The 25,736-nt window shown below is 42.0% G+C and overlaps 1 protein-coding gene and 1 long non-coding RNA gene across 5 annotated transcripts; one reads left to right on the forward strand and one right to left on the reverse strand.

Annotated features, from left to right (window-relative positions):
• The first annotated feature begins 335 nt into the window (after window positions 1-335).
• KLF9 (KLF transcription factor 9) lies at window positions 336-25,269 on the forward strand. Of its 4 annotated transcripts, XR_013346204.1 has the most exons (3): window positions 336-1,548; window positions 21,763-22,527; window positions 25,044-25,269. XR_013346204.1 is itself a non-coding variant. In XM_077817591.1 (2 exons), the coding sequence occupies exons 1-2, from the start codon at window positions 1,047-1,049 to the stop codon at window positions 21,990-21,992; spliced, it is 732 nt and encodes a 243-aa protein (XP_077673717.1). In that variant the 5' UTR covers window positions 336-1,046; the 3' UTR covers window positions 21,993-25,269. The 4 variants fall into 4 exon arrangements, 2 of the variants coding, with proteins under 2 accessions (XP_077673717.1, XP_077673719.1); XM_077817591.1 differs by having other exon boundaries at window positions 21,763-25,269; XM_077817593.1 differs by lacking the exons at window positions 21,763-22,527; window positions 25,044-25,269 and adding an exon at window positions 13,149-13,772.
• Window positions 9,928-21,802, reverse strand: LOC144265206 (uncharacterized). The gene is made up of 3 exons (XR_013346206.1): window positions 21,753-21,802; window positions 21,003-21,151; window positions 9,928-10,249 (listed from the first exon to the last, which is right to left on the reverse strand). It is a non-coding gene; the product is annotated as an uncharacterized LOC144265206 (long non-coding RNA).
• Window positions 25,270-25,736: the final 467 nt, after the last annotated feature.

Raw genomic sequence — 25,736 nt, forward strand, 5'->3', positions numbered from 1 at the left:
CAAACTTGGAAACCTGCTTGGCAGAGGGGGCTATAGCTAAACCACAAGGGAAGAGATTTAGTCCAACCGGAAAGCAGCAGTGTACGGCACCCTGCGAGATTAAGCTGCAGTCAGAAGGAGCTTGCTAAAGAGAGTTTTATTCAGGCTGGAGCTCAGTAACAAGTGATTATGATTATATATTTATTTCAGATTCCTCCCCCATCGCCCTTTTAAATCGCAGCTCTCAGACTCCAGGAGTAGCACGAGGCATTGGGAGGAAATATTAGGATTGGCCGGACCCCTCATTTATAGACACGCCTCTCATGCAAAAAGGCTCTTCTGACTGGAAGGGGGAGAAGGTAAACAGAGTTGAATCACCCTCCCCGCTGACCAATTGGTGGGGGGCTTGGAACCTTACGTGATGGGATTCTGCGAAATTGTTACTGAGCAAGAGCATGCCGGAACAGTGAGGAGCGGCAGGCGAGGGGGGAGTGAATCAGGCAGTGGGCAGAGGGGAGGCAAGAGTCTTGTAGACCTGGAGCTTTGTCTGCTATTTCAACAGAGCGTCTTGATGAGTGGGTGAATGTGCAGGGAATTCTAACGAAGGCAAAGCGGCTGGGTGCATCTCCTGAGCTCCTTCTGCGATTTTTTTTCTTGGGGGGGGGACACACACCTTGGGTCCTTTTAAAACGCTGGATTACTTGAAATCACCACTAGTGACAGTATTTCCAAGAGAGCCTTATTTAGCCTGTCAATGTGCTTGTCATTGGGAGTGAATTGAAATCTAGAGTTTCTGGTGATCACGGGTAAGGGGTCTAGGAGTGCAAGAAGTCCCAGTGTAGCACCAGATTGTGGATGCTGCCTTTGGAGTCATGGATTGTTATATAAAGATCAGTGGCTGAATTCGACTCCTTGCTTGGATACTAACGCACACCGCCCCACCCCCTCGCTACTGATCTTGGAGGCTGAAGGCACCAGTGTGCTGATTAAAAACCCCGGGGGGTACGACAGAGAAGTTTCGGTGCCTGGATTTTGGTTCTCTTTCTTGGTGGTTACTCGTCTGCAGAATGTCAGCAGTTGCCTACATGGATTTTGTTGCTGCTCAGTGTCTGGTTTCCATTTCCAATCGCTCTGTGGTACAGGAACAGGGGGCTCAGGACGCAGAGCTACTGAAAATGCCTGATGAAGAAGTGACCAAGGACCTGAATGACCCCAGGGATGCCTGGAAGGATTATTGCACATTGGTCACAATTGCTAAAAGCTTGTTGGACCTGAACAAGTACAGACCCCTCCCAACCCCTTCCATCTGCAGTGACAGTGTAGAAAGTCCAGATGAGGATGCAGGATCAGACAGCGACGTGACCACGGAATCTGGGTCGAGTCCTTCCCACAGCCCAGTGGAAAGACAGGATTCTGGCAGTGTGCCCAGCTCTCTCTCTCTCCTCCACAGTGGAATGCCTGCAAAGGGGAAACTAGCCACTGAAAAGAGACACAAGTGTCCATACAGTGGATGTGGCAAAGTCTATGGAAAATCCTCCCATCTTAAAGCCCATTACAGAGTGCATACAGGTTAGCTGTGGTCTCTCAATTGCAGAGGGGGCTGTTGGGGTTAACTCAGTGTTACAGAGCAGCATTGGCTATGCAACACTGATTTTAAGTCATGAACATTATCCTTGTTCTTAAATGCTGCAAATACAGACAAATATTAACGTTAAGGAAGTTGGTTGTCCTGGTTTGAACTCCTTAGAGATTATTTTACTATTTAACCTGTTTTCCTCCCATCCTCCATTTTTGTCTCTCATCCTTGTTATTATCAGTGATGAATGCAATGGCTTTCTGGCTACATTCAGTCTATGAAAGCACGGTATGTTACTGAAATTATATGGAATGTTTAGGGTAGAGAGCAAAGGGTGTTCTACGGGTTTGTCATGTTGTTGAGATTTTTTTTCTCTTCTCTGCATCTGTAACAGAGGTTTACATGGAGAAGATCAGGCCAGTAGAGGAGCTGTTCAGTCTAAAAATGGTATAATCTGCTTCTCTGAGAGTAGCAAGAATTAACCAAAAATTGCATGGAAGCTGCACACCCTGAATGCAGTAGAGCCTTCTAGGGATTGCTCAGTATTCTTTTAGCCTTATGCTTGTTGTTTTTTGTGCTTGCCAAGCTGGCTTTACATTTGACCAGGAGTCTTCAGAGAGTTTTAAAATAACACTGATTAGTACAGCATAGAATTTTGACAAGATAGCTAGTCGGAAGCTAACTCATCATCCCCTACTTACAAAGTCAGATTTCAGAGATTCATTTTATTCATCCTGTGTGTTAGGACTTGTCCCCATGAGCTCTGCTGTGAGATTAAGGGCGTGGTCAGTTTCTGAGGTCCTGGATTGATGACGAATTTTACGAATTCTCATAAGGAAACCTGTAAAGTTTAACCCCTACATAAATCAGAATGTGAAAGGTCTAATTATTAATGAACTAAGATCTGAAAAACAGAGGAGGAGAAAGGCAGTGTAAATTCCACCTTTAGAAATGTAACCATCCTTGACAAGGCAAATATATTTTGATTAATCAGCACACTGAAGGAAAGTTGTGAGGTGGTTAATATTCTAATTTACAAAGATTATGAACTGGTATACCTCTTAATTCAGACTTGTTGGTATAAGGTTACAGCACACTGGGTCCTAAATTATATGACAGCCACCTTCATTATAACCATTTATATTATAACACTGCTTTTAGCAGACTCTTTTTGTGAAGGTATTGAGCAAATTTTTAATGAGCAAATGTTTTTAAGGAAATGCTTCCCCCCCTTGATCCCCCATAAGCAAAGCAAGAATAGAGGGGCAAATTCTCTGCTGATGTAAATGGGCACACTTCCATTGACTTCAATGGAATGTGGCCCATATTTTTAAAATACAAGCACATGAGTATGATACACACAAACTAGAAGGGCAACTGCTTTTAAAGATCAGATGTTGGGTAATTCTCAACCAATGTTCTTAACTTTCAAAGCTAAGTGCATTCCAAAGCTTTACAATTTGTGTTTTGATAGCACCTGTTCACCATCATTTTAATCTGCTCCCATGAGGGGACTGGATGGCTCAAAATACTAGTAATAGAGGGTTACAGAGCTATTCGTTTTTACATCAGTGTTCTGAATGCAATATAGGTCAGTAGTGGCCAAAGGTAAATTACCATTATATTATGGCTGTTTGGTGGCCTATGTGAAATGAACTGGTAGTCTGAGTCTAGTTTCTAATGACATCACTCTCCCTTTTTATCTCTCTCACACACAACATAAACTCCATCATGACAAACTTGCAACATTGTTGGCAAAATCAGCAAAGAGACCAAGAACTGAATGGACCTTGGGGGAAATTTCAAAAGCATGTAAATGATGTAGGGCCCAAATCCTTAAAGGTACCTAGGTGCCTAAGTCCACCATTTAGGCACCACTGACACTTTCAAAGTTGCCAGTGAGCTGCCACCTAACCCCATAGGTGCCTAAGTATCCTAGCTGCCTTAGTTTCTGCTAGTCAGCATTTGCAAAGCTACCCCATAGTTAATGAGCTGCTCCAGCTCAAGCCAAAGCCCCAGAGTGAGATTACATGGGGGGGATGCCTATCTCATCAGTGGGGCCTGATCTGGTAGGCATGCTCTGAACATGTCTTAAGACCTGATACTTGTCAGACCCCACAGCTGAAGGCAGGTCACCAATAGGTGGAAGGACAAAAGAGTACCCATACCAAAGAGACATGGGGGCATAGGGAAATGTATAATGAGTGTGAGAAAGATATCAAGTGAGAACAGGGGAAAGAGACTGTTTTGGTTGCTAAGATATGGCCTACCTAAGCCAGACCAGCCACTTAGGTGCCTAACTCCAGGAGAGGGTTCGTGGCTGAGGATCCTGAGTGGTGGGAGGCACCTATCTCTAGGCCACATGCACCAGTTCAGCTACTTAGATGCCTAAGCCCCATCCCTCTCCTTAGCATTTCACTCCTGGCTAGCCTAGACAACTCCCTGGTCAGCTGACTGGCTTCTGAAAATCTCTTCCTTAAGTGCTTAACTCTCCCCATGCATTGTACAGGGAGCCTGAGTGGCTGGCTGCTTCGGGTTTCGGTGTTCAGATGCTGAGTGGAGCAATACCTAAATACCTTTAAGGATCTGAGCCTAAGTCCCATGACTTCTAATGGGACATATGCTCCTACGTCATTTGGGCACTTTTGAAAATGTTACCCTTAACCTAACTTTTGACCCCCTCCAGGTAGCCTAGTTAGCCTGGGGGGATGGGTCACATTGATAGGGCAACGAAGATTATTTCATTATCCATGCTCTTCCTGTTCCATAGAGGACATAGGTCTCCAGTAGTGTCACAATGGGGTTTTTCACCAGGACTAAATTCGTAAGACTGGATTTGCTAATATACACAAGCGGTTTAGTGGGTGAGGTAGTATGGTAAAATGTTAACCTAGCAGTAAAAAAAATAACCCCCAAAACTGCTATAGTAATTGAGATGTCCACAGGCTCTCCTCAAAAACTGTAAACATGGTAATTGTAGCCTTTTTTTTTTTATTTAAATTGTCATACAAGTCCTTTTAATTCAAGTGTCTGAATAAAACCATTACCATACATGCAATAGGAGACACAATACTGGTGCATGGGGCTGTTTAAAAGTTGCTATAAATAAGAGTTGTGCATAAGTGTAAAAGTAGAGAGTCAGAGTAAATCAACAGCACCAGAAGTTGGAAGTTTACCTTCCAATCATAGCATCTCTGTTGTAGGTTACTTTGTTCTTTTCTGAACTTTCTCTAATAGTGGTGGTGGTAAAAGAGGAGATTTTTATCACAGGAAGATATACCACAGGGCACTGCTGCAATAGTTATGCACTAAGAGCAGATTCATGAAAGAAAATGGCTAAATCTGAGTTACAGTTAAACTCCCATTGAACAGGCTCTCCTTTTGGCCTAGCAATACTGTACTACTTTGCATTGCAATGAGGAAGACCTGGTTTTGATTACCTGTCTTGCGCTCTCCATGCTGAAGGGCTAATAAAGCAGCATGCTTAGCTCAGGGAGGACAGGTGAACAAGAAGAATGGTTGTGTGTTATTCAACAGCAATCCCTATGGTTAATTAAGGAACCTCTCTGATTGCCTGTGGGAGCAAGGAAAGGAATACAGTCGTGCTCATCTTGTTGGGTTGGTAGTCATTCCATAGAACCTTATGGAGAAGGGAAAGTCCACCTGAACTTCTATTTATATCTTCCTAGTAAAGAACTTTGTGGATAGAATGTAGTCCTGATTTTTAAGCCTCAACAAGTGAAGTTTGTGGGAGAAAAATCATTCCATTTGCCCACTTCCAGCCCATAGCTACAGACAGAAACTTGAGAAGAAGGGAAAGACACTTGTCACAAAACTAGGTTTTTTATTTAAACTCTGTCTTTTAATCTACCCTAGGGCCTGTGTGGTATCTGCCCAACCATTTCAGGTCCAATACTTACTCAGAACTATGGTAGCTAAATGTAGGTGAAGATTTGCAAATTTCTGGCTTGCAAAAGACAGAGGAAATGACAGTATCATTTCCAGTTTGTTTCCAGAGCTCAGGTATCCATCCTATTCTGAAGTAGACATCAACTGGAATAGCATTTTGCATGTTGACATGCAAATTAACATACGACACTTTAGAACCTATCCCCCGCATAAGATGCGACTCCACTGTACTAGGTTTCCATGGGTATCCACTTCATATGTGGCCTAGGTAAACCCTATTCCACTTTGCTTCCAATTTCCTATCACCAGTATTGTTATATCAAGTAGGTTTTAAAGTCCGCGCATGAGGCAAAAATCGCGTATAGTCAAAAAGAGAGAGATGGAAGAATGACAGAATAAAAAAGGGAGAAAGAAGACTTCAACGTCGTTATGCGCAAACCGGCGTGCCTCAGTATGGCCAGGAGCATTGTCTATGATCAGCAGCACTTTAAAGTGAAGTCCTTTCTCTTCGAGGTACCGCTTGACCTCCGGAATGAAACACTTGTGGAACCAATCCAGAAATAATGTTGCCGTCACCCAAGCCTTTTTATTTGATTGCCAGAATGCAGGCAGGAGATTTTTGTTCTTGCCTTTTAGGGCACGGGGATTTGCAGCCCTGTAGAGCAAGCCCAGCTTTATTAAATGCCCAGCTGCATTGCCACAAAACACAGTCATACGGTCTTTAGCTGCTTTGAAGCCAGCAGCTTGTCTTTCTGATTTTGAAGTGTAAGTGCAGTTGGGCATTTTTTTCCAGGAGAGCCCAGTCTCGTCAGCGTTAAAAACTTGTTTCAGAAGATAGCCCTTTTCTTCTATGATTTTCTTTAATTGTTCAGGGCAGGCTTTTGCTGCCTCTTCATTGGCAGATGCAGCTTCACCAATAGTCTGCACGTTTTTGAGGTTGAATCGGTTTCTAAAACTGTTAAGCCAATCCTTGGCTGGCTTTGAATTCCTTCTCATCAGAAGGCTGTCCCTCTTCGGCGGGAGATTTGAACAGTGCGTAGAGGCTAAGAGTTTACTGTTCATGTCTTCCAGCCATAAGTTTAATGCCTTTTCAGTGTTCACTAAAGTCTTATCACGCACCTGGCTCATCACCTTAGCAGTTATTGGTGCACTTGATGCCACGGCTTGACGAATTTCTCTCTCAAATCTTGATGGCACGGATGCTAGATTCGTTGTGGCCGTATTTACGCACCACGTTGGAGACTGACATAGCGTCTCTCAATAAGTCCAACACAGCCAATTTTTCCTCCAGTGTTGGAACAGATTGCTGTTTCTTCGGTTGAGCATCAGATGAAGTAGTTGGCTTGCGTTTAGGGCCACGTTGTATGAAAAATACATATCTTTAAACACTAGAATCAGAGCAAGGCGAGATGCGGACCAGCAGGCAGCAATCGATCCAGTGGGGGTCAATTTATCACGTCTAGTCTAGATGCGATAAATCGACCCCCCCGAGCGCTCTCCTGTCAACTCCTGTACAGTACTCCACCGCCGCGAGGAGTTGTTTTTTGCCGAGTGCGTATAGTTGAATTCGCATAAGTTAAATGTGCGTATGATGCGACTCCACTGTAAAGGTTAATGTTAACAGTGTACTGCAGTTTTCAGTGATTAAATAACACCACAAATATTCAGCTATATTCTTGAGTAATAAACTTTCAGCACTTTCCAGTGTGAACAGAGTTAATTTTAGCTGATGGAATAGTAAATGATACTTCTCATCAAGAGAATTACTTCATGAATGGGAAAACAGAAAAAGCTGGGTGTAGCCTCCACAGTTCACCCAAAATCTGTACCTATAAATCACAGATTACTCCAGTGCCATCTTTGGAAGGGAAACAAAACAGGTAAGTCACTAAGGGAGATCAAGACAGTACCATGGGCACATAGGATTCTTGAATTCGACACATGAATGTAAAATACACATGCCGGATTTAAAGTCATTCCAAGAGTGATACATTTCATAGCCACAGTGAGGTATTTCTTGATTGGATTGGCCAGGGACATATATGACTACACATTGTAGCGTTAACTATCTTAAGTGATTGCTTCCTTCATTCATTTAAAAAAACAAAACAAAACCCATTCATCTCCACGGTTTCATGAACCCTTAAGATCAACCTGGCATTTCTTAATGTGAACTTGCTTTCCAGGGCAGAGATTTGATTTCTCACTACGTTTGCAGCCTTTAGCACTCTTAGTTAAAGTAGATGCTCATCAATAGTTACTGCCATCTTACATTTCTAATATTTATCTTATTCTCTATCTTGAAAAATAGTTTCATAATGTCTACTCATTGTACCCATGGTCTGTCTTTTATTAATATCCCGTTTCACCCATGCATAGCAACTAAACAAGTTCAAAATGTTTAGTGACCACTCACGGATGTTGTATTGCTGTGAAACTAAAAACACACTGGCACATCTTGTTCAGGCTTACAGAAGATGAGGGATGAAGTACCAAACTAAGTTACAAGAAGAGGGGGACTGTATTATCAGAGATTTCTTTTATCTCCTTAACTGCTCGTTCAAAACCAGCCCCTCTTGCAGAGACCAAAAGTAACCATCTGATGATTGGTTGCCTATGGCCTGCCTCATGACTCCTGCTCAAAGCTAGCTTGAAAATTAGTATTTAATTTTAGTGATGTCTTGAGTTTTGGACTGAAACATTAGTAAGAGCAAGATTACTATTATAAATTTATTTCTGGTAGCACCTATGAAGTGCTTAGAACTTTCCAAATAGAAGAGGAGGCCTGGCCATGTTCCTCAAGGAACTCACAATTTAAAGACTGTTTCTCTCTCTCTGTCCTGAGGATAGGAGAAGGATTCAATACATATGCAATTATGTTTAGAATGTGTATACAAATATAATAAAAATAGGACATGTAAAATTATACCCAAACTACTTCTCAGAGTTGTTGTTGTCAGTGGCAGCTTTCCCATGAGCATCATGATAAAGGTGGGTCTTCAGGAGAAACTTGAATGTGGCAAGGATATGGGTCTTCCAAATGAACTCTATAAGGCTATTCCATGCATAGGGAATAGCACAGAAGGTACAGAACCATAGGCGATGCAGTTGCAGACAGAGGGGCAGTCAAGATTGAAGTCACTGGTGCAGTGAAGAGGCCAGGTGGAAGTGGGTGGATGGTTGATTTAGAGCAGTACAGCGCATTAGCTTGGAAATACAGTCTCTTTGTTACCAAGTTCTATTTTGAATGAGGGTAGAGCTGGGGTTCATAGCTTTTTAAAGTTTTTAATAAAAAAATGGAAGGTGAAAGGAGGGTGTAAATAAGGAGGATGAAAGAAAGCCAGTAATTGGACAAATGGCAATTGGTGGTGATGGTCTCCCCCATGTGGCAAGAGAGGATATGGGCAGCAGCATAGGTACCAGGAGGCTAATTCTGTGGGCTGTCTGTTACAGGATTAGTAGAAGTCTACTCAGTTAGGGAACCCAGGCAGACCAGAGGTCCTGAGTGCTCCATGTAGCAGATGCACTTGCTCCTAAGATTTGGCTGTAAATGCTTGTGCATATTAAATATTCATAATGAACAAGGATTTCCTTGTATTATAAGTGCTTGGAAGATACAGATCCCCTTGAGTGTGCTATAAAGTGCACGAGGTATATACATTATCTGCCTCCTCAATAGGGACTTAGAGGAACCCATGTCAATATGTGAGTCAGAGCCAATCCAACAGTGCAAGAGTTTTGTAACAATACAACAGAAGCTATGCCCTTGAACTCCTCCTTTTGACGTTTTGCCTTTGGTGATATTCAGCAATAGGTTAAGGGCAGAGACATGGAGTCACAGATCTGAATTCTACTGTCCAGAGGGAAGGCAGGGAGCAGCATTTCTGTCACAACAGAGACAACTGATGGATGCTGCAACACAAACTGCATTGTGAATCCAGGCCCCTTATTAGTTTAGGCTGCTCCTGACTGCATTACTTTCCCATTTATTTTCTGAACTATCCCTAGTTTCAGACAGTACAGATGTGTATATTAATGGGCAAAGTTTGGAGCATTTTCTTGGTGCTTTTAAGTTTCAAATGGAAACAATCTGAAATCTAACATTTTAAGCTCCTTATTAGTACACATTACACAGGTAGTGCATTTATAATATGGCTGAAGATCAGATAGCAGTGCTCAAAGGGTATCTTGATAAAAATGTGTGAAACCATTCTTCTCAGGGATTTATAAAAATGTGAAAACTTGTATTGTTACTTAATGGACATGTTCTCTATCCAGGAGAAAATTGTAATATTTGATAAAATTTGATTACATTGCTTGAAAGGCTAGGAGGGTGAGCAAGTTAGGCAAAAATCACTCTCATATTTTCAATATGCTTTTTTTTTAAAAAAGAGAATTAAGTATTTGTTAAATTTCACATTTGGAAAACTACCAAAAAGTGTTAGTGGTCACAGCACCCCATCAAAGCAAGGAAAAGCACATTTAGAAGGGAATCAGAGAACAACAAAGTGGCCTCATCTCAACTGCTTTACTTTATCCTTTCACACCAAGAATGTAACTCCTGTTGCCAGCAGAGGACATACTGGAAGAACTGACTCTAATGAGTTATCGCACCCTATTGTGCCTTGGTACTGGAGAACACTTGGTATATTTCTTCCTAACCTGATTTTGTCCATTTGTGCGTGTAACCATTAGGATCACTGTGGGTGAGCACATTCACCTTCAGTTCACTGCACTGCAATACTGCACCATCCTCACATTCATAAACTGACAGAGCTGCCAAACCTGAAAGAGAGGAAAGAGTTGGGGAAAACCAAGTTAAGTTTAAATTGCCAAATCCTAGGATACCAAGAACAGAGCCCATTTCAAATAATCCTATGATTGTCTTAATCTTGTGTTTAGATGCCAGCCAAGCACTCTTGTGCAGGAATGTTCTGGAATGCCATGCCGGCACTTTTTTGGGGGAGCCAGAATGGCATTCCAGTACCGCTGATAACTGTAAAGTAAACCCATGATAGTGGTTATTGCTTTCATTCTTCACCTTGCACTATACATGGTCAGTGCGTATGCAGCAAAATGGTGCATTCTGGCTTTTTTCTGTTTTTTTTAATGGCTTGAGAACTGATGCTAATTATAGTGACTGGCACCCTATAAATACCTAAGCAAGAGTGTGTCTCAGGTTGTCCTGTTGAATAGTCTAGCACACTTTACATGATGAATAATTAATTAATCAATGGGGGAATTCATAGATAAAATGAAAACACCTTTTTTCGCTCCTGAACATAGGGCAACAGATGTAAATTGGTGCAGTCAAAGATGTATTGTAGGAATCCTGCAGCAATACTGAGCTTAAGTTTGGTGGTTATGTGTATGTTGTGGCTTTGGATCTTACTTGATCAATTTGGCAAGCTAACTGCCATTTAAACCTCCCAGCACACCTGTCATGTGTCTGCCCACAAAATTACTATCTATGGGGCACGGGAACATATCACACTGTGGGTTGTACTTGCTCCAAGCAAGGCTAGCTACTGTGTTGCCCACATCACTGTGAGGCTCCATTGGTACAGTGCCACTGTAGATACAAAGAGGTGGTGCAATCAGAAACTTCTATGCCTAAACTCTGTACCGTTTTCTTTTTACTTCAACATTATCTTAATAAAATTATTAAATCTCTATGGTGCAAACTGTCCTCCCATCACTGTCCCACAGAGCACTAGTCACCACTTAGGGGGTCTGTTTAGCCTAGTTCTTCTACCTTGCTTGTTCAGGATCAAGTTTTCTGGAAGTCCCTTGCCTGTATAAATAGTACTGCATACCTTCAATCTCATTGTGTGCTGGTTTTTGTCAGTCCCCTTAGCTTTGTGTGTTTCAGCAAGTCAATTTTGGAACAATTTCAGAAGGAAAAAGCTATTGTAAAGGAATGCTGTTTGCTGGCCAGAGGCAGATACCCAGATGCTTGTGAGATTCAATTGCAGTTGAACTCTAATTAGGAAAACTTTGGATTATGACTGAGTGACGCAAATATAGTGCGTGGCAGGGAATCACCCACTTAGGGGAAAGACAACACCAGGAGAAAAGTAAAAGGGCCACAAAAGGGCCTGAGATAACTGCAGCCAGTCTGGGGTAAGGAGGAAAACCTGTCTTTTTTCTCCCCAATGAAGTGGACAGTATTTTTGGCACTCATCCATCTACAAAGCATGAGATACTTTGGATGGCACTGTGATACCTAGCACCTGGGCCATCAGGAGAAGAGGAAGGAGAAATATTCATCATAGCCCAGTCCATGACAAGGGATGTGGGCCAGAACCAGGAGGTGCCTGAGACCTTACCAGGATTCCAAGACCTCTTTGGAGAAGCTCAAGATCTGGCTACAGCAGCCAAACAGGTTGGGGTTGACGTAGGAGACAAAGGAGCACACAAGGTACATTGGATTTTATTATTTGCAGCACTCAGGATTGGTTTTGCATGCTTGGGGGCTGTGGGAACATGTTCTTTGGTTCTTTCAAACACCATACTCTTACTGTGGGTGGTTATAAGATCACATGATGCTAGAAGACCCCATTCTCCCTAGCTCTACACTACAGCATAAGGGGAAGCTTTCTTTACCCTCCCTCCCAGGTTCAGCTCCCCCAGATTCTGTCAGGATGGACAAGCCCCACCATAATTCTCCACATTTGGCTACATAACCAGGTGTCCCAAGTAAGGGCAGAATTTTCAGGCATGCAGTGAACTTGTCACAGGGCCAGGCTCAAAATGGAGGTCAACCAAGGAAAACCTGTTCCAAGAGTCAATCAAACCCTGAAATATCCTAAATGTAAAAGCAGAAGAGTATTATTACTAGAAACCACATACTGTGCAGCATGATCCCACTATGTCCATGACCTTGTCTCAGTCACCCATATATCAGCCAAAGGCATCTGTTTAGCTATCCACTCTTATCAAGCTGTTGTTATAGTTCATTCTGCCTTTCTGTTTAACATATGAGACACACAGGCATAAGCATTACTCGATAACAAGCTGCTCTATACTAACCACCAGTGAGGGTGTGGAATAAGGACTGTGTTGAACTTCACTGCGATCAGCGAACAACGCAGGACAGAAATCTAGAAGAGATAATGTATTTTAGCCATATTTTTCCCCAGTCCTCCAGGAGTAATCGCTGAAAGTCTTTTGTAAAAATCAGTGCTCAATCTGAGCAATCAAATTAGGGGTAATGCTAATTTCCCTATACACCCACAGAAGTTCACTATACCTCTTCAGTCCCAGAACAAGTCCTATATTCAGCCATGAGAACAACTCAAGTGTAGGATTATCAACTTTGCTCCTAACTTGTTCAAACCGAGCTGTCGTTTCCTGTTCTGGAATCCTCAGCACAAAGAGTCTCTCTGTCTCCTGTTTGCCTGGATTAAGCAACTTTTTAGTCCCTTTGAACTACAGCCATCAAGCCCCACCCCTGCACACATTGTTTTCATTCCCACTGCCTAAGAATTGATTTTAAATTACAGAGAAAATGTTAGTTTATGTCCTTACCATCTTAAATAGAAAGAACAGAGCATCTTGCTGTAAGAAGGCATTGGAGTGAGAAAGGAACCAAAAGCAGTTACTTTTATTGCATTCCTTGGTACAGACAACCCTGGAATGTCATTAATTAGCCTATTAACATTCTTCTTATATCTCATTTCAGAGGGCCCGACTGCACCCAGGCCCAGTGTGGAAATGCTGGCACATCACAGAATGGGACAGCAAAGGCATCAGGAATCACAAATTATTGAACAGTTGACCATTTCACTGGAAGGAAATGGAAATGACTCAGAGGGGCATGTAAAGGGACTCCGATACAATGTTTAGATTCAAGAAGGAAAAAGCTGGTCGTTTTTTGGAAAGACAAGACCAATTTAGGCAAGAGGACAGAAAGCCAATGACAGAATGTATATGGCATGATGATGAAATGATGCTGCCGGATCAAGAGGTCCACAGAAAACTTCAAAGAGAATACATGGAGAAGCAAAGGCAGCTAGCACTATTCTCCTAGCACCTGTTTACATTGTACAACCACCTCAGCATGATGCTATGGTACAGAACTGCATCCCATACTGAACTGGCTCATCCCTGTCTGCTCCCTCTGCTGCGTTCTCCTGGCACTCTGGTGGTGAACAGGACAAAGAACTGGAGTATGCCAGACATGCATTTTATGGCCCTATAGCCCTGTAAACCAAATTTGTGTGTGCTTGGTTTATTTTTCTCTGGTTACTTATTGGAGCTGTCCTGAATGTTTGTGGTTTTAAATAAAGTAAAATTGCATAATTTATTTCAGTGTTAAGAATCCATTAAACATACTTTTAATTTACCCTCATTATACCACCACTCCATTATGCCATAATTTTCTTTACCCAGACTCAAACCAATAAATGCATACATAAGGTGAAACCCACCATCAACAAAGGAAACAAGGATATTTAAGGACAGCACATGTTAACCCTTCAGGCTTGAACAGGCAGAATGAACATCACCACCACCCCCTCTCTACACTACCCTGGCAAAATGTGAACAAAGCATCTCTGATTCATTTGGTTCACATGCCTGGTACAGCCAGCATTAACAAGTGTTACAGATTCTGGTAGTGCTGCTTGTCTGCCTGTGCATAAATTTTTGCAAGTTCCTCATTCCACAGACTCTTAAACACGTCGCTATTGCTTTCACAAATGTGCAGAATGCAACAGGCAGATACGATGTCCACCGCTGCCAAGTGCGCTATCGCTGCACGTCAGCAGGCACCTCCACCTTGTTTAAAGCCTTCTAAATGCATACTCCACTACCACACTGTCTCTGTCAAATCAGCTATTTAATCACCATTTCTCTGGGCTTTGAGAATGGCTTCCTGGCCAAGGGGAGCAGTGGATTTGCAGGCTCACAGAATCACTGAAAGCCTGGAAAAGAGGATGGTCCTCTTTCTCCTACCTCTATCTGCTCTCCAAGAGTTCAGAGTTTTAACATTTTCTTGTATCATGCACTAAGCTTATGCTAACTTCTACATGAGACCTGCGTGGAAATGAATTTTCTGTCCCACAAAATTTTTTGAAACTTCAAAAATGTTCCCATTCTGCATCAGAATGTACCTGAAATTTGAAAATTTCTTCCCTGGATAGGGAAGAGACACTGACTAGAGGCTGGTGGTTAGGGCATTTTCGGTATACACAGGTAATGCACGGACACCACATATTGCCTCTCCGGCAATACGTGGTGATTTTATTTTAGGAGCTCCAGCAGAAACATTTCTGGCTGAGCGAAGAGTGAGCTCTGACATTTCAGCCTGACTTCCATTTTAAGTTCATGTCCTGGTTATTGCTGAGCTTCCCAAAGAGTGATGGGATTTTGACCTCTTCTCCCACAATTCTCTTGGAGTCCCAGAATACATTGCCAAATGTCCTGCAAGCCAATGCTTCAGGACTTTGTGCCAGAAGGTGTGAGTTAGGCATGGAGAAGGCAGTACAACCGAAACCCTTGAGTAGAGTGCTGTACAAGGATCTGGGGTAGACCTAAACCCCAAACAGGATGGCTAACATGTACACTCTACACCAGTGGTTCTCAACCGGGGTCTGGAGCCCCCCTGGGGGGCCTCAAACAGGTTTCAGGGGGTCCACCAAGCAGGGCCAGTGTTAGACTCACTGGGGCCCTGAGCAGAAAGCTGAAGCCTTGCTGCATGGGCTGAAGCCAAAGCCGGAGCAACTCAGCTTCGTGGGTGCCCCTGTGGTATGGGGCCCCAGGCAACTGCACTGCTTGCGACCCCCTAACGCTGGCCCTGGCTTTTATAAGCAGAAAACCAGTTGTTGTGGCACAGTGGGCTGTGGGGCTTTTATAGCATGTTTGGGGGGGGGGGGGAGCACCTCAAAAAGAAAAAGGTTGAGAGCCCCTGCTCTACACGAACTCCCAACAACCCCATTCTGTAGGATAGATGCAACCATGGCCTGTGTGTGCATACACAGCACACCTATAAAATTAAATTGTCTCCTTTCTGGGCAGTGGTTATTTAAAAAGGCTTTCAACTGCACTTGGAAAGGTAGAGCGGGAAACAGAGAAACCTTGAAAACCAGAGTCAGAGCTCCGAAGGTTAGAATTATTCAAACACGTGTCTTCTCCCCCTCTCTACTAGTGCTCTGGAGTGACTCACTACTTTGCTACTCCTTTCATCCTTCTTCCTTGACCAAGAGCCAATCTTTTTCTGGGCTAATTCTAAATCAAGATAGTTTCAGAGTCATGTCCCCACTTCATGGGCAACATAAGAGTTCTAGTTTAACAACATACAGAGTCCTAGCATATCCTTTTCAGTCTGGGGCAGAAAAGTCTGACAGGTCACAAGGCATGCCATGTAGCTAGAAGACTGAACTTCATAATGTATTATATGAGCGACTGTTTTCATCCATTAGACTCAGCTTTTACCACTTTCACTGAAGTCATGCATTCCAGTCACAAAGCCTAGCAGACTAGTAAGAGACCGAACAGAGATTCTAATCTGGCCTGGCCCTGTCACAGCAGACACAGCAAACTCCATCACATCCCAGCTGGTGGCAAATGGCAAGATTTCTAATTGAGGAAGAGCATTCTGTGCAGTTAAAATGGTGGTTGGAAGGCTCTGAATGTGGACATGAACCTGATGGCTCTTTCTACCAATCAAGAGCTTGACCTGGTTATATATCAACTGCAGCGTGACAAGGCTCCTGGTCTAGATTACATCCACAAGTTTCTTTCTCACTTTGGGCCAATTTCCAAAAGCTGGCTACTTTGATTTTTGAATCATTGTACCCAGGTGCAGAGCAAAGGCTGTAGCTGTAACCAAGCCAGGGGAGCCATTGACAGACCCAGAGAGTGGCTGACTGAATTCTCTGCTGTGTGTTATTTACAAGCTGTTGGAGAGACTAATGCTGATGTGAATTAGTGAGGTAGTCAAGGTACCCTCAGTTGCCTCACATTCAGGATGGAGTCAATATGCACCCAAGAGTAGATATACTGAAAACACATTTGAGTCAGGAAAGTTGGTGTACTTCTTATGAATCTGACAGCAGGCTATGACACCATGTGGCACATTGGGCCGACTGCCAAGCTGCTGCGAATTATTCCTTGTAGGCTGATGGTGCAGTTCATCAAAGAAATGATCAATAACCAAAGCTTCAGCCTGCAAGTTGGGAAGAAAATCATTCACCCTACATGTCTACACAATGGCCTCCCAAACAGGGTCAGTTTTGGCTCCTCTTTTGTTCAATATATACACATATGACCTTCCTGAAACACAGGCCGAGAAGTACGTGTATGCTGATTACATTTGTATTGCGGGCCCCAGAAATGACTTCCACAGGGTTGAAGAGAAGCTCAGCCAACACATTCCTATTTTGACCACATATTCCAGCAGGGGAGATGAATTCTCAATGAAACCAGGACAACGGCAACCACTTTCCATTTCAACAGTTGTCTTGTCAATCACTTCCTCTCAATCTGTGTCCCAGGATGGCTACTGAAATTCCAGCCAGTTATCAAATACTTGGGAGTAAAACTCAACAGTAGCCAGACATGCTGGCCTCACCTGAGACTCCTGAAAATTAAGATCTCTTCCCATACTGCCTTGATACGAAAACTGTCGGGAGCCTCCTGTGGAGCCCACTCTTCAGTCCTTTCTACATCTGTATTGGCCCTGCTGTTTGGTGTAGCTGAATAGCGCTCCATGGTCTGGGCGAGCAGTTGCCACATTCAGTTTGTTGACATGAAGAATACTGGTCATTCATATTAGTGACTGCTTGAATTACACACCAACCTTCAGTCTGTATGTGCTAGCACACATAGCTCCTTCAATGAGAGGCTATTACTAGTAAGTCTGACAAAACTAGCCTATTACATCTCTGGCTGGCTGATGCCCCATTCTCAGACTGGAAACAACACACAGTGCCAACTCAAAGGTCTGCTCATCTTCAGAGGAGTTGTCCCACTCCTGTGGACGGGGGGTGTTACACCCCTGCTAATCTCTCAACACCCCTTTGCAATGGCAACTCACACACTTTTGGACAAGAGCGCTACAGATGATCAGCATCACTAGGGTGCTGAAAACTACATCATAGATTGGAAGCATTGGTAGGAAAGAGAACCTAACACACTCAGTAAATTCAGGAGTCCACCACTGCATCTTCCTCCTTGTCTATATGATTGTACATCTTGGACCAACCTCAACAGGCTACTCTCCGGTTCGTTCAGAGTTGCTACAATTATGCGAGAGCTTGGCCTGGTTTCTTCCCTACACTCAGACTGTGGGACAGCATTGCAGACGATAACTCACATTGTGGAAGAGTGCCCAACCTGACATCAGAATGGCAGTTTACAATGCCTAGCTTCCATTGACACAGAGCCTGGACATCAAGCTCTGACATCTATATATGACAGAGAGAGACTAAGGTTGAAAGCAGCGGTTCTCAAACTGTGGGTTGGGACCCCAAAGTGGATCACAACCCCATTTTAATGGGGTCGCCAGGGCTGGCTTAGACTTGCTGAGGCCCAGGGATGAAGCCTGAGCCCCACCCCAGGCCAAAGCCCAAGGGCTTCCGCTGTAGGTGCTGGGGCTCAAATTACAGGTCTCCCTGCCTGGGGCTGAAGCCCTTGGGCTTTGGCCCCTCCTCCCAGGCCAGTGGCTTTGACCCCCCCCCACACCAGGGCAGCAGAGCTTGGGTGGGCTCAGGCTTCGGTCCCCCCTCCTGGGGTCATGTAGTAATTTTTGTTGTCAGAAGGAGGTTGCAGTACAATGAAGTTTGAGAACCCCTGGTCTAAAGCCACCATTTTCTGGCCAAATCTCAGAGAATCTACTCCCATCATTCTCCCTGAATTCTTTGCTTTTGACTCTGTCAGTAATCCTCTCCTTGACATCTTATCCTCAGTGGACCTTTGTGATACTTTCCTCTCCTGATTCTCTTTCTTCGTTTAGCTAGTCCTTCAGCTCTAACTCCTTTCTTCTCATGCCATCTTCATGGATTAATTTTAGGGATTTTGATATCTGTGAATGCAACCTATGGGTGCCTAGGACACATCTAATGGTTATTGCCCATTCTTGAAATCTTTGTTTCTGAAAGTGTTCAGCAACACATTTTGGGTTAAGATAATGGGTTTTGCTCCCCACACCCAGAAGCACATCAGTCCATGTTGCTGGATCTGACAATAAAGGGACAGTAACTTTTTAGCCTAGGAAGTTGAATTGAATTGACTTGAAGCAGCCAACCAGGAGATTGAGCAGCTTTGTTTTTCTCTATTTGGAACTGTGTTGGTGACCTGGGTCCCCCTTTTTGTTTCTTTTCTCACAACTCCAGATGACTTTACTTAGTGAAACAGGAATACTAGAAGAGTCTGTGTATTCAAAAATAATCATCCCAAGTTTGAGGAATGCTTCAGAAAGGAAACAGAAAGTGCAAGTTTGTGGATACAACTCACACATGCTTCAGAAAAGAAATAGAAAGTGCAAGTTTGTGGATACAGCTCATAAAAACCACGTTCTAGTCATTTTGTTCTATATAGCTCTTTATATTGCACTCATTACCACAGGATCTGAGTGCCTATAAGTTATGCTATACAAATACACTGGCTGATACCCCACTGGCAGCTGTCTTGGTGAAAATTAAAGATCCCATAACACTAGTGTTCTAATCAGGACTCTCCATCTCAATTTAGAAAACCAGCAAGTAACTGATTTTAGGTCCTAATTCAGAAAAGCAACCCTGTTCAGGACAGCACTTAAGCATTATATGAATAAAGTTAAGCATATGCCTAAATGCTTTCCTGAACAGCTGTTTATGAACTAGTGGTGGAAACAAATTGGCACTTTGTTTGCTTACATAGTTACTGTGCATCTAAGGTGAAATCCTGACCTCACTGTAGTAATGGCAAAACTCTCATTGACTTTACTAGGATTTCACCTCAAGTATTTAGCATCATTGAAAGTGCTTTACATAAGCCAGAGTATGAAAGGTAATATTATGGAGTTGCTGATCTGGACTCCATAGTTTAAAAATGAGTCATAAGTTTTCAGTTTAAGTTTAAAACCATTGTTTTGTATAAATCCCATTAAGATGGCAAAAGTCCAAAACATAGACTATAAAGATTAATACTATTTATATTTTTAATGGCAATTTGATTAAAATTGGGTTATTACAGAGAGTAATCAGCTTCAAATTGTCCCCTTTTCTGAAGTTTTACACTGGATTGTCTCACCTGTTTTCCAAAAACCTTTGAAAGAACACTAAAGTGCCCTGGGATCTGTGCTTTGCACCATACGTTGCTCATCATGCAATGATTAATACAGTATCAGTTATACATAAGTGTCCTTCATTGGCATCATAATTTTAAACTTTTCTCCATAACTGAAATGTATTATACTAAACCTGCTGTAATGAGCAGTGATGCTGTAACATGGTCACTGGCAGGGGAGAGAGAGAGAGAGATAGAAAGAATGCGAGCCATCCCTACCCAATACTCCTCTAAGCTAGGGGGAAGCTCCCTAAGCTGGGAAAGAGGATATCAAATTCACATTTCACCTCTATTGAACGTGGTTTATATTTCCATGATTCTCACCACCCTGATTATCAATCCAGTCCTTGAACCCCAATTCTAGAAGGCAAGTATGAGCTGGCACCTCATTTTACATAATTAGATTAACAGAGACATTGCATAAATTCACTGCAGGTACAGTCAGAAGTAGAAGCCAGGATTAAAAATGGCAGACCCAATTAGCATCCCTTAGCCACACAGCCTTTCTGATTGAATGTGCTTTGGTTAGCCTATCTAACTCCTAAACTCTCTTTTCAAGACCCAACAATAGACCCTGGGATTCCTGATCTCCAATATGCTAATGTAGTCTGGTAAACAGTTTAGTAACCCCTTGTGAAAGTGTGTGTCAGGTCCTCTTGTGACTGACCTGAGGGTAGCAAATACTCTTGTAGCTCTAACAATAAAGATCTGCTTTGAGGGTTAAGGGTTCAAACCTTGCTGTTGACCTGTGTGAGGGGATATTCTGGTTGCACGTGACAGTTTGTCTTTCAGGTTTTCTTTTTAAATGCAACTGGTTTATTTAATTTACACAAAGAGAAGATATCCCATAACACATTAATAATTTACTATAATCTGTATTATTGGAATATGTAAATTATAGCATGACATCAAAATACAGGTATTTTGCATTTCAACCATTGGCATCTCTCCCTTGGGGACCAATTCACTGAAGTACATCAAACCAGTATAAAACACTAGGAAAGTAACACACAAAGGCTTTATTTGGTGACAGCGAAGGTTGCTTCAGGAAACACCCCACCAACTGACAACATGAAAAGCGTAGAAACAACTAGGTAAGGGAAAAGTCTCCTGCATTTCTTGCCACTTTTGTATTGCCCACAGCGCTGTCAATAACAAACTGCAATGCTCCACAAGGTTTCATTTCCCCCTCCACCAGATACCCAAAAGCAATATGTACCCCCAATTTCATCAAACTTCTACTCTAATGCAAAGCCTTAATAGTCACCTCAGCAGTGTTAGGGCAGAAGAACTTCTCAGCTGTATGGAACGTATGGCAGTCAGACGTGCTCATTTGCTCATACAACAGCTTCAGAGGCCTGTTAAGATTTTGCACTGGAGTTTGATGAAATCAGGGTATATACTGGTTTTTGGTATCTGTTGAAGGGAGACATGAAACCGTACGGGTTGTTATTGACAGCCGTGAATAACCGTAGGGTGTTATTGACAGCACTATAGGCTATGTGAAAGTGGTAAGAAATGCAGAAGACTTTCCCCCTTAGCTTGTTATTCCCTTCATAGGTGCTGACTTTGTGATTTCCCAGGGGGTCCCCCACCTCTTCCTGCCCCTGCTCCACCCCTTCCCACCTCCTCTCTTGAGCATGCCCTGCCCCACTCGTCCTTCCCTGCGCTTCTTGCACACCGCTGAACAGCTGATCACCAGCAGGGGGGAGGCCCTGGGGAGGGGGAGGGGAGGAGCTGATCGGCAGGGCTGACAGTGGGTGCTAAACACCCACTATTTTTTTTCCCGTGGGTGCTCCAGCCCTGGAGTACCCACAGAGTCAGCACCTCTGATTCCCCTGCTTTTCACGTTGTGAATTGGTGGCATATCCCATAATGCAGCCTTAACGGTGATTAAGCAACACGTGTATAAATTTATTGATTTGTGTAAGCTCTGTGGTATTATTTGGTATTGCTCTGCTGTCATCTTCTAGATTCCTGTTTTTCCTTCTAAACTTTCTGTTTTTATCATCATTACCTTCCTACAGGTGAGCGACCATTTCCATGCACATGGCCCGATTGCCTTAAAAAGTTCTCTCGGTCAGATGAGCTGACTCGACACTACAGAACCCACACTGGTGAAAAGCAGTTCAGGTGTCCTCTCTGTGAGAAGCGGTTCATGAGGAGCGATCACCTGACAAAGCATGCCCGTCGCCACACTGAGTTTCATCCAAGCATGATTAAGAGGTCAAAAAAGTCAAGCTCCACCTCATTTTGAATGATGGACTACACTGGGGGAAAAAAGACATTGGTAAAGGCATAACTGATCAGCACAAGAAGTCTGCCACTGTACAGTTAATATTCCCTACTTGCATTTTTAAAGCACATGTAGCTGAAATTTAAAATAGATATTTGTCCCCCGTGCTGATAACAGTCTTAAATGAGTGACTGCTGAGTGAGGTTGGGGGCAGAGATGGGGATCAGAGTAGATGATTAATTTCTTTTGTAACTTAAAGAATCAACACGGGTGTATATATGTCTGACTGGGTGGTCTGACCTGTGACTCCACAATAGTGATTCCAAGGTCTTTGTGATTGCTGTCATAAACATGTTTTGTTGAACAATGTAATGCTGCTTGTATTTAAAATTTGTTTAGTAAAACCACTTTCCAAATCATTTAAATAATTCTCAAGTAAAACTCCATAGCACACATCTTAGAAGTGGGTTCACTTCTATCTCAGAATGATCCATCATTTAAAGACTGTTGAGAAATACATCACGTGTTACTAATACCACCTGATTGATATACAAAAGTAAGTTGAATTTAGACTAAAGAAAACTGCGTCTAATTTTTCTTCGTATGAACTATACTTTTGAATTTTTTTCCAATAAATCTGTGTATAACGTAAGCGGATACTTTAAGAAAAAAAAGTAACAAAAAGCAAAACTCAGACTTTCTGACATCATGTGTATTTAGCTCTATTATTCAAAGTTACCAGAAAAAAAATATCAGTCAGCCTAAATAATGTGGCAGGAGTATGAAAGGAGAAATATACTTCTCTGAATTGTTCCTATAATTTCATTTGACAATATATACCGTACTGTACTATATGAATGCCACTAACAGTGCTTTATTCTGCTGTTTTATTTGAATGGATGCATAATAGCAGCTACCATCTTTAGAAGCTGCTGCTTTTTAAAAGGTTTTTTCTCTTCATACACTTGCCTTAAAGGTTTATTCTCATCATACACTTGTCCAACTCCCATAAATTCCAGTGGGAGCTGTGTGTGCTATGGAGAGACTAGACCTTTCCTTAAGAGCAGTCTATGCTAATGGAAACAGCTAAGGCTCCTTTATCTTTTCATAGCTGTTGTATAGAGTTGAGGGGAAAATCATGAGATAATTAGAACTACAATAAAGAAGGCATGTCATAATATTCCATATGACATGAGCCTCACCACTAGATACCTTGTATAGTACCTGTGTGTCATATACAACATATTTTATTATAATGGCAATATTACATTTATTTAAAAGCTATGATTTGCTCTTTAAGAGGAGTTAAGACATCACTGACGGAAAACTTAAGATCATTTACATTATCTGAGTTTTCGTCTTGTTAAGTTAAAAGCATGAATTTAAAAAAAAAATATTATGGATTTTTCCCTCTTCATCCACTTGTATGGTGGAGAATTATGTTTACACACCTTTCTTTCCAGAAACGTTCTTCTGGTCTTTTGTTTTTACCCCTCCTTCAAAAGAAGGAAGGTGAGGTGAAGCCCTATTACAGACATCTAGGGCCAAATTCATCTCTGAATTAACCACATTGAAGTCAGTGGTGTTACACTGGGGATGTTATTTGGGTCCTCTTGTAAAACTTTGTATATATAATCTTGTTAGTACACCTGCAGCGACAGTTATCTTCTTATTGTTTCACCTGATAAAAAAGCTTGCTTCCTAGAAATAAAATTCTACTCAGAAGTAGAATATTTTCTTCTACAATTATACCTGGCTTCCAGCTTTAGAGATCAGTTTGTCAATAGCATTTTTACTTGTGTAGTTCATTAGAAATTCTGTCTATGTGAAGAGAACTGCTTTTAAGGCATTAAGGATATTGAGCAGTCTGTGGAATAAAAAGGGAGGCGTTTTCTTCAGTGAAGACATCAGGAAACCAAGCACACTTTCTACCTCCGTTTCAGCTTTTTGAAACAGTTATTTTAAGAAACAAGCATTAATTTCTGGTGTCCAAAATAACTTGTAGGGACATTTGTTCTTCCTAATAAATAGGTAGCCTGGCTATTTCTATTGACCCAATGTAAAAAATGTATTCTGCTTACCAGTACTGTAACTGCTGCCTTGGGGTCAGGACCATGTGGTAGCCCAGCAACTCACAAAGTAATATTTTTACACTTGTCCTCCCCTTCTCTATTAAAAACAAAAACAAAAAAAACAAAAAAAAACACTTAACAGAGTTTAGAGTCAGTTCTACAATCCAGCAGCTGTTCTATGTGTACTGTTGCATTATGTGGGACAAGTGCAGTACTTAGCAAATTAGGGACGGATCATGTGAGATACCGAGTGTCCTTACCTCCTATTGACTACACTGGGAGCTGTGGGTAATCAGTACCTCTTGAAAAAACAAAAAACAAAAAAATCAGACCATTTAACTACCCGTAGTAGCCTAAATATGGATATAGGTGTCGAGCTATAAGCAACCAAGCTTGAAAATTTGGGGCAGAATGTACATTTAAACAAAGGTCACTAAATTGTTTTTCATGTTATAAAAAAATGTAAGGTACTCTCCCAGGTACAAAGAATGGAATGTATAAACTCATGTCTATGTTTGTGAGAAGACCCTGTCTATAAAAATTCCCAAGCAGAAACCAACATTCTGATTTGCTTTAATACATGCTGTATCTCAGCCCCGTCCAGATGGGATTAACATGGTTCATTAACCACGAACAAAATACATTGAGAAAGTTTTGGGGTTTTGGTTTGTTTGTTTGTTTGTTTTGAGTGAAAGCCGACAATGGATTGAACATACAAAACAAATTGCAGGATAGTCATTTGTATTTTAAACTGAATTTCTGTAAGAGACTGTTGCAGGTGTTGGAAAAGAAAGAAAAATCAGGTTCTCTAATACTATATGTACTTGTCATACTATTCGGGAAATACTTAATAGTGCTGAAGTTAGGACAGCTCCTCTCCTCAGTTAAGAAAGCCCTTCACTACTGCATAGAGAAGCCAAGGCTTCACAGGTATAGCTATACAGCATGCTACTTTTGTGAACAATTTTTTGATGACTTCCATAAACAATTCTATTTTCAGTTTGCAGATGGACTTCGTTCAGTACACACCAGACTGGACTCGTTCTTCAGAATGCTGTTTTACTACAGACTAATGATCTGTAAACTATAAAATACCAACCTTTACAATGATTTAATCAGTTTTATTTTTGTACAGTATTCGTATCCTTTATAAGTTATTTTGCTGTCCTGTTTTGTAAATCACATGAACTTGTAAAAAAAAAAAAAAAAAAAAAAAGGAAGAAGAAGTAGGCATAGGTGTTTTTTGTACATATGTATATAAATTGTCCAAATAAAGAAAGGAATAAAAAAAAATCTTGTTGTTATGGATGATTTTAATCAGACTGTGACTGCAGAAAGGTCAGTTTGGGTGACTGAAAAAACTTCCACTACCGTAGATGAAAAACATCTATGTATGTTGCTCTCTGAAGATGCTGAGTTTTCAAAGCTGACACAGACATTTCATCACACATCTCCCAGTTAAATTAATAAGAGCGGTGTGGCTAAATCCCTGCATCCGTTTTAAAAATCTCAACCTTTGGTAGTGACTAAAGAGATTGGGTCTTGTTTCTCTACTTTTTCAGGGCCATATTCTCCCCTCTACTAATAAAAGCAGATGGGAGCTTAATTACGGTATAACCTGCTGAGGAGAAAGAATACCAACTCTTCAGTGTGCTCCCCCTTCCCTGGAACCTGAGAAGCTTCTCTGCTATAG

The sequence above is a fragment of the Eretmochelys imbricata genome, chromosome 5, assembly GCF_965152235.1.
Source record: "Eretmochelys imbricata isolate rEreImb1 chromosome 5, rEreImb1.hap1, whole genome shotgun sequence".
NCBI lineage: Eukaryota > Metazoa > Chordata > Testudines > Cheloniidae > Eretmochelys > Eretmochelys imbricata.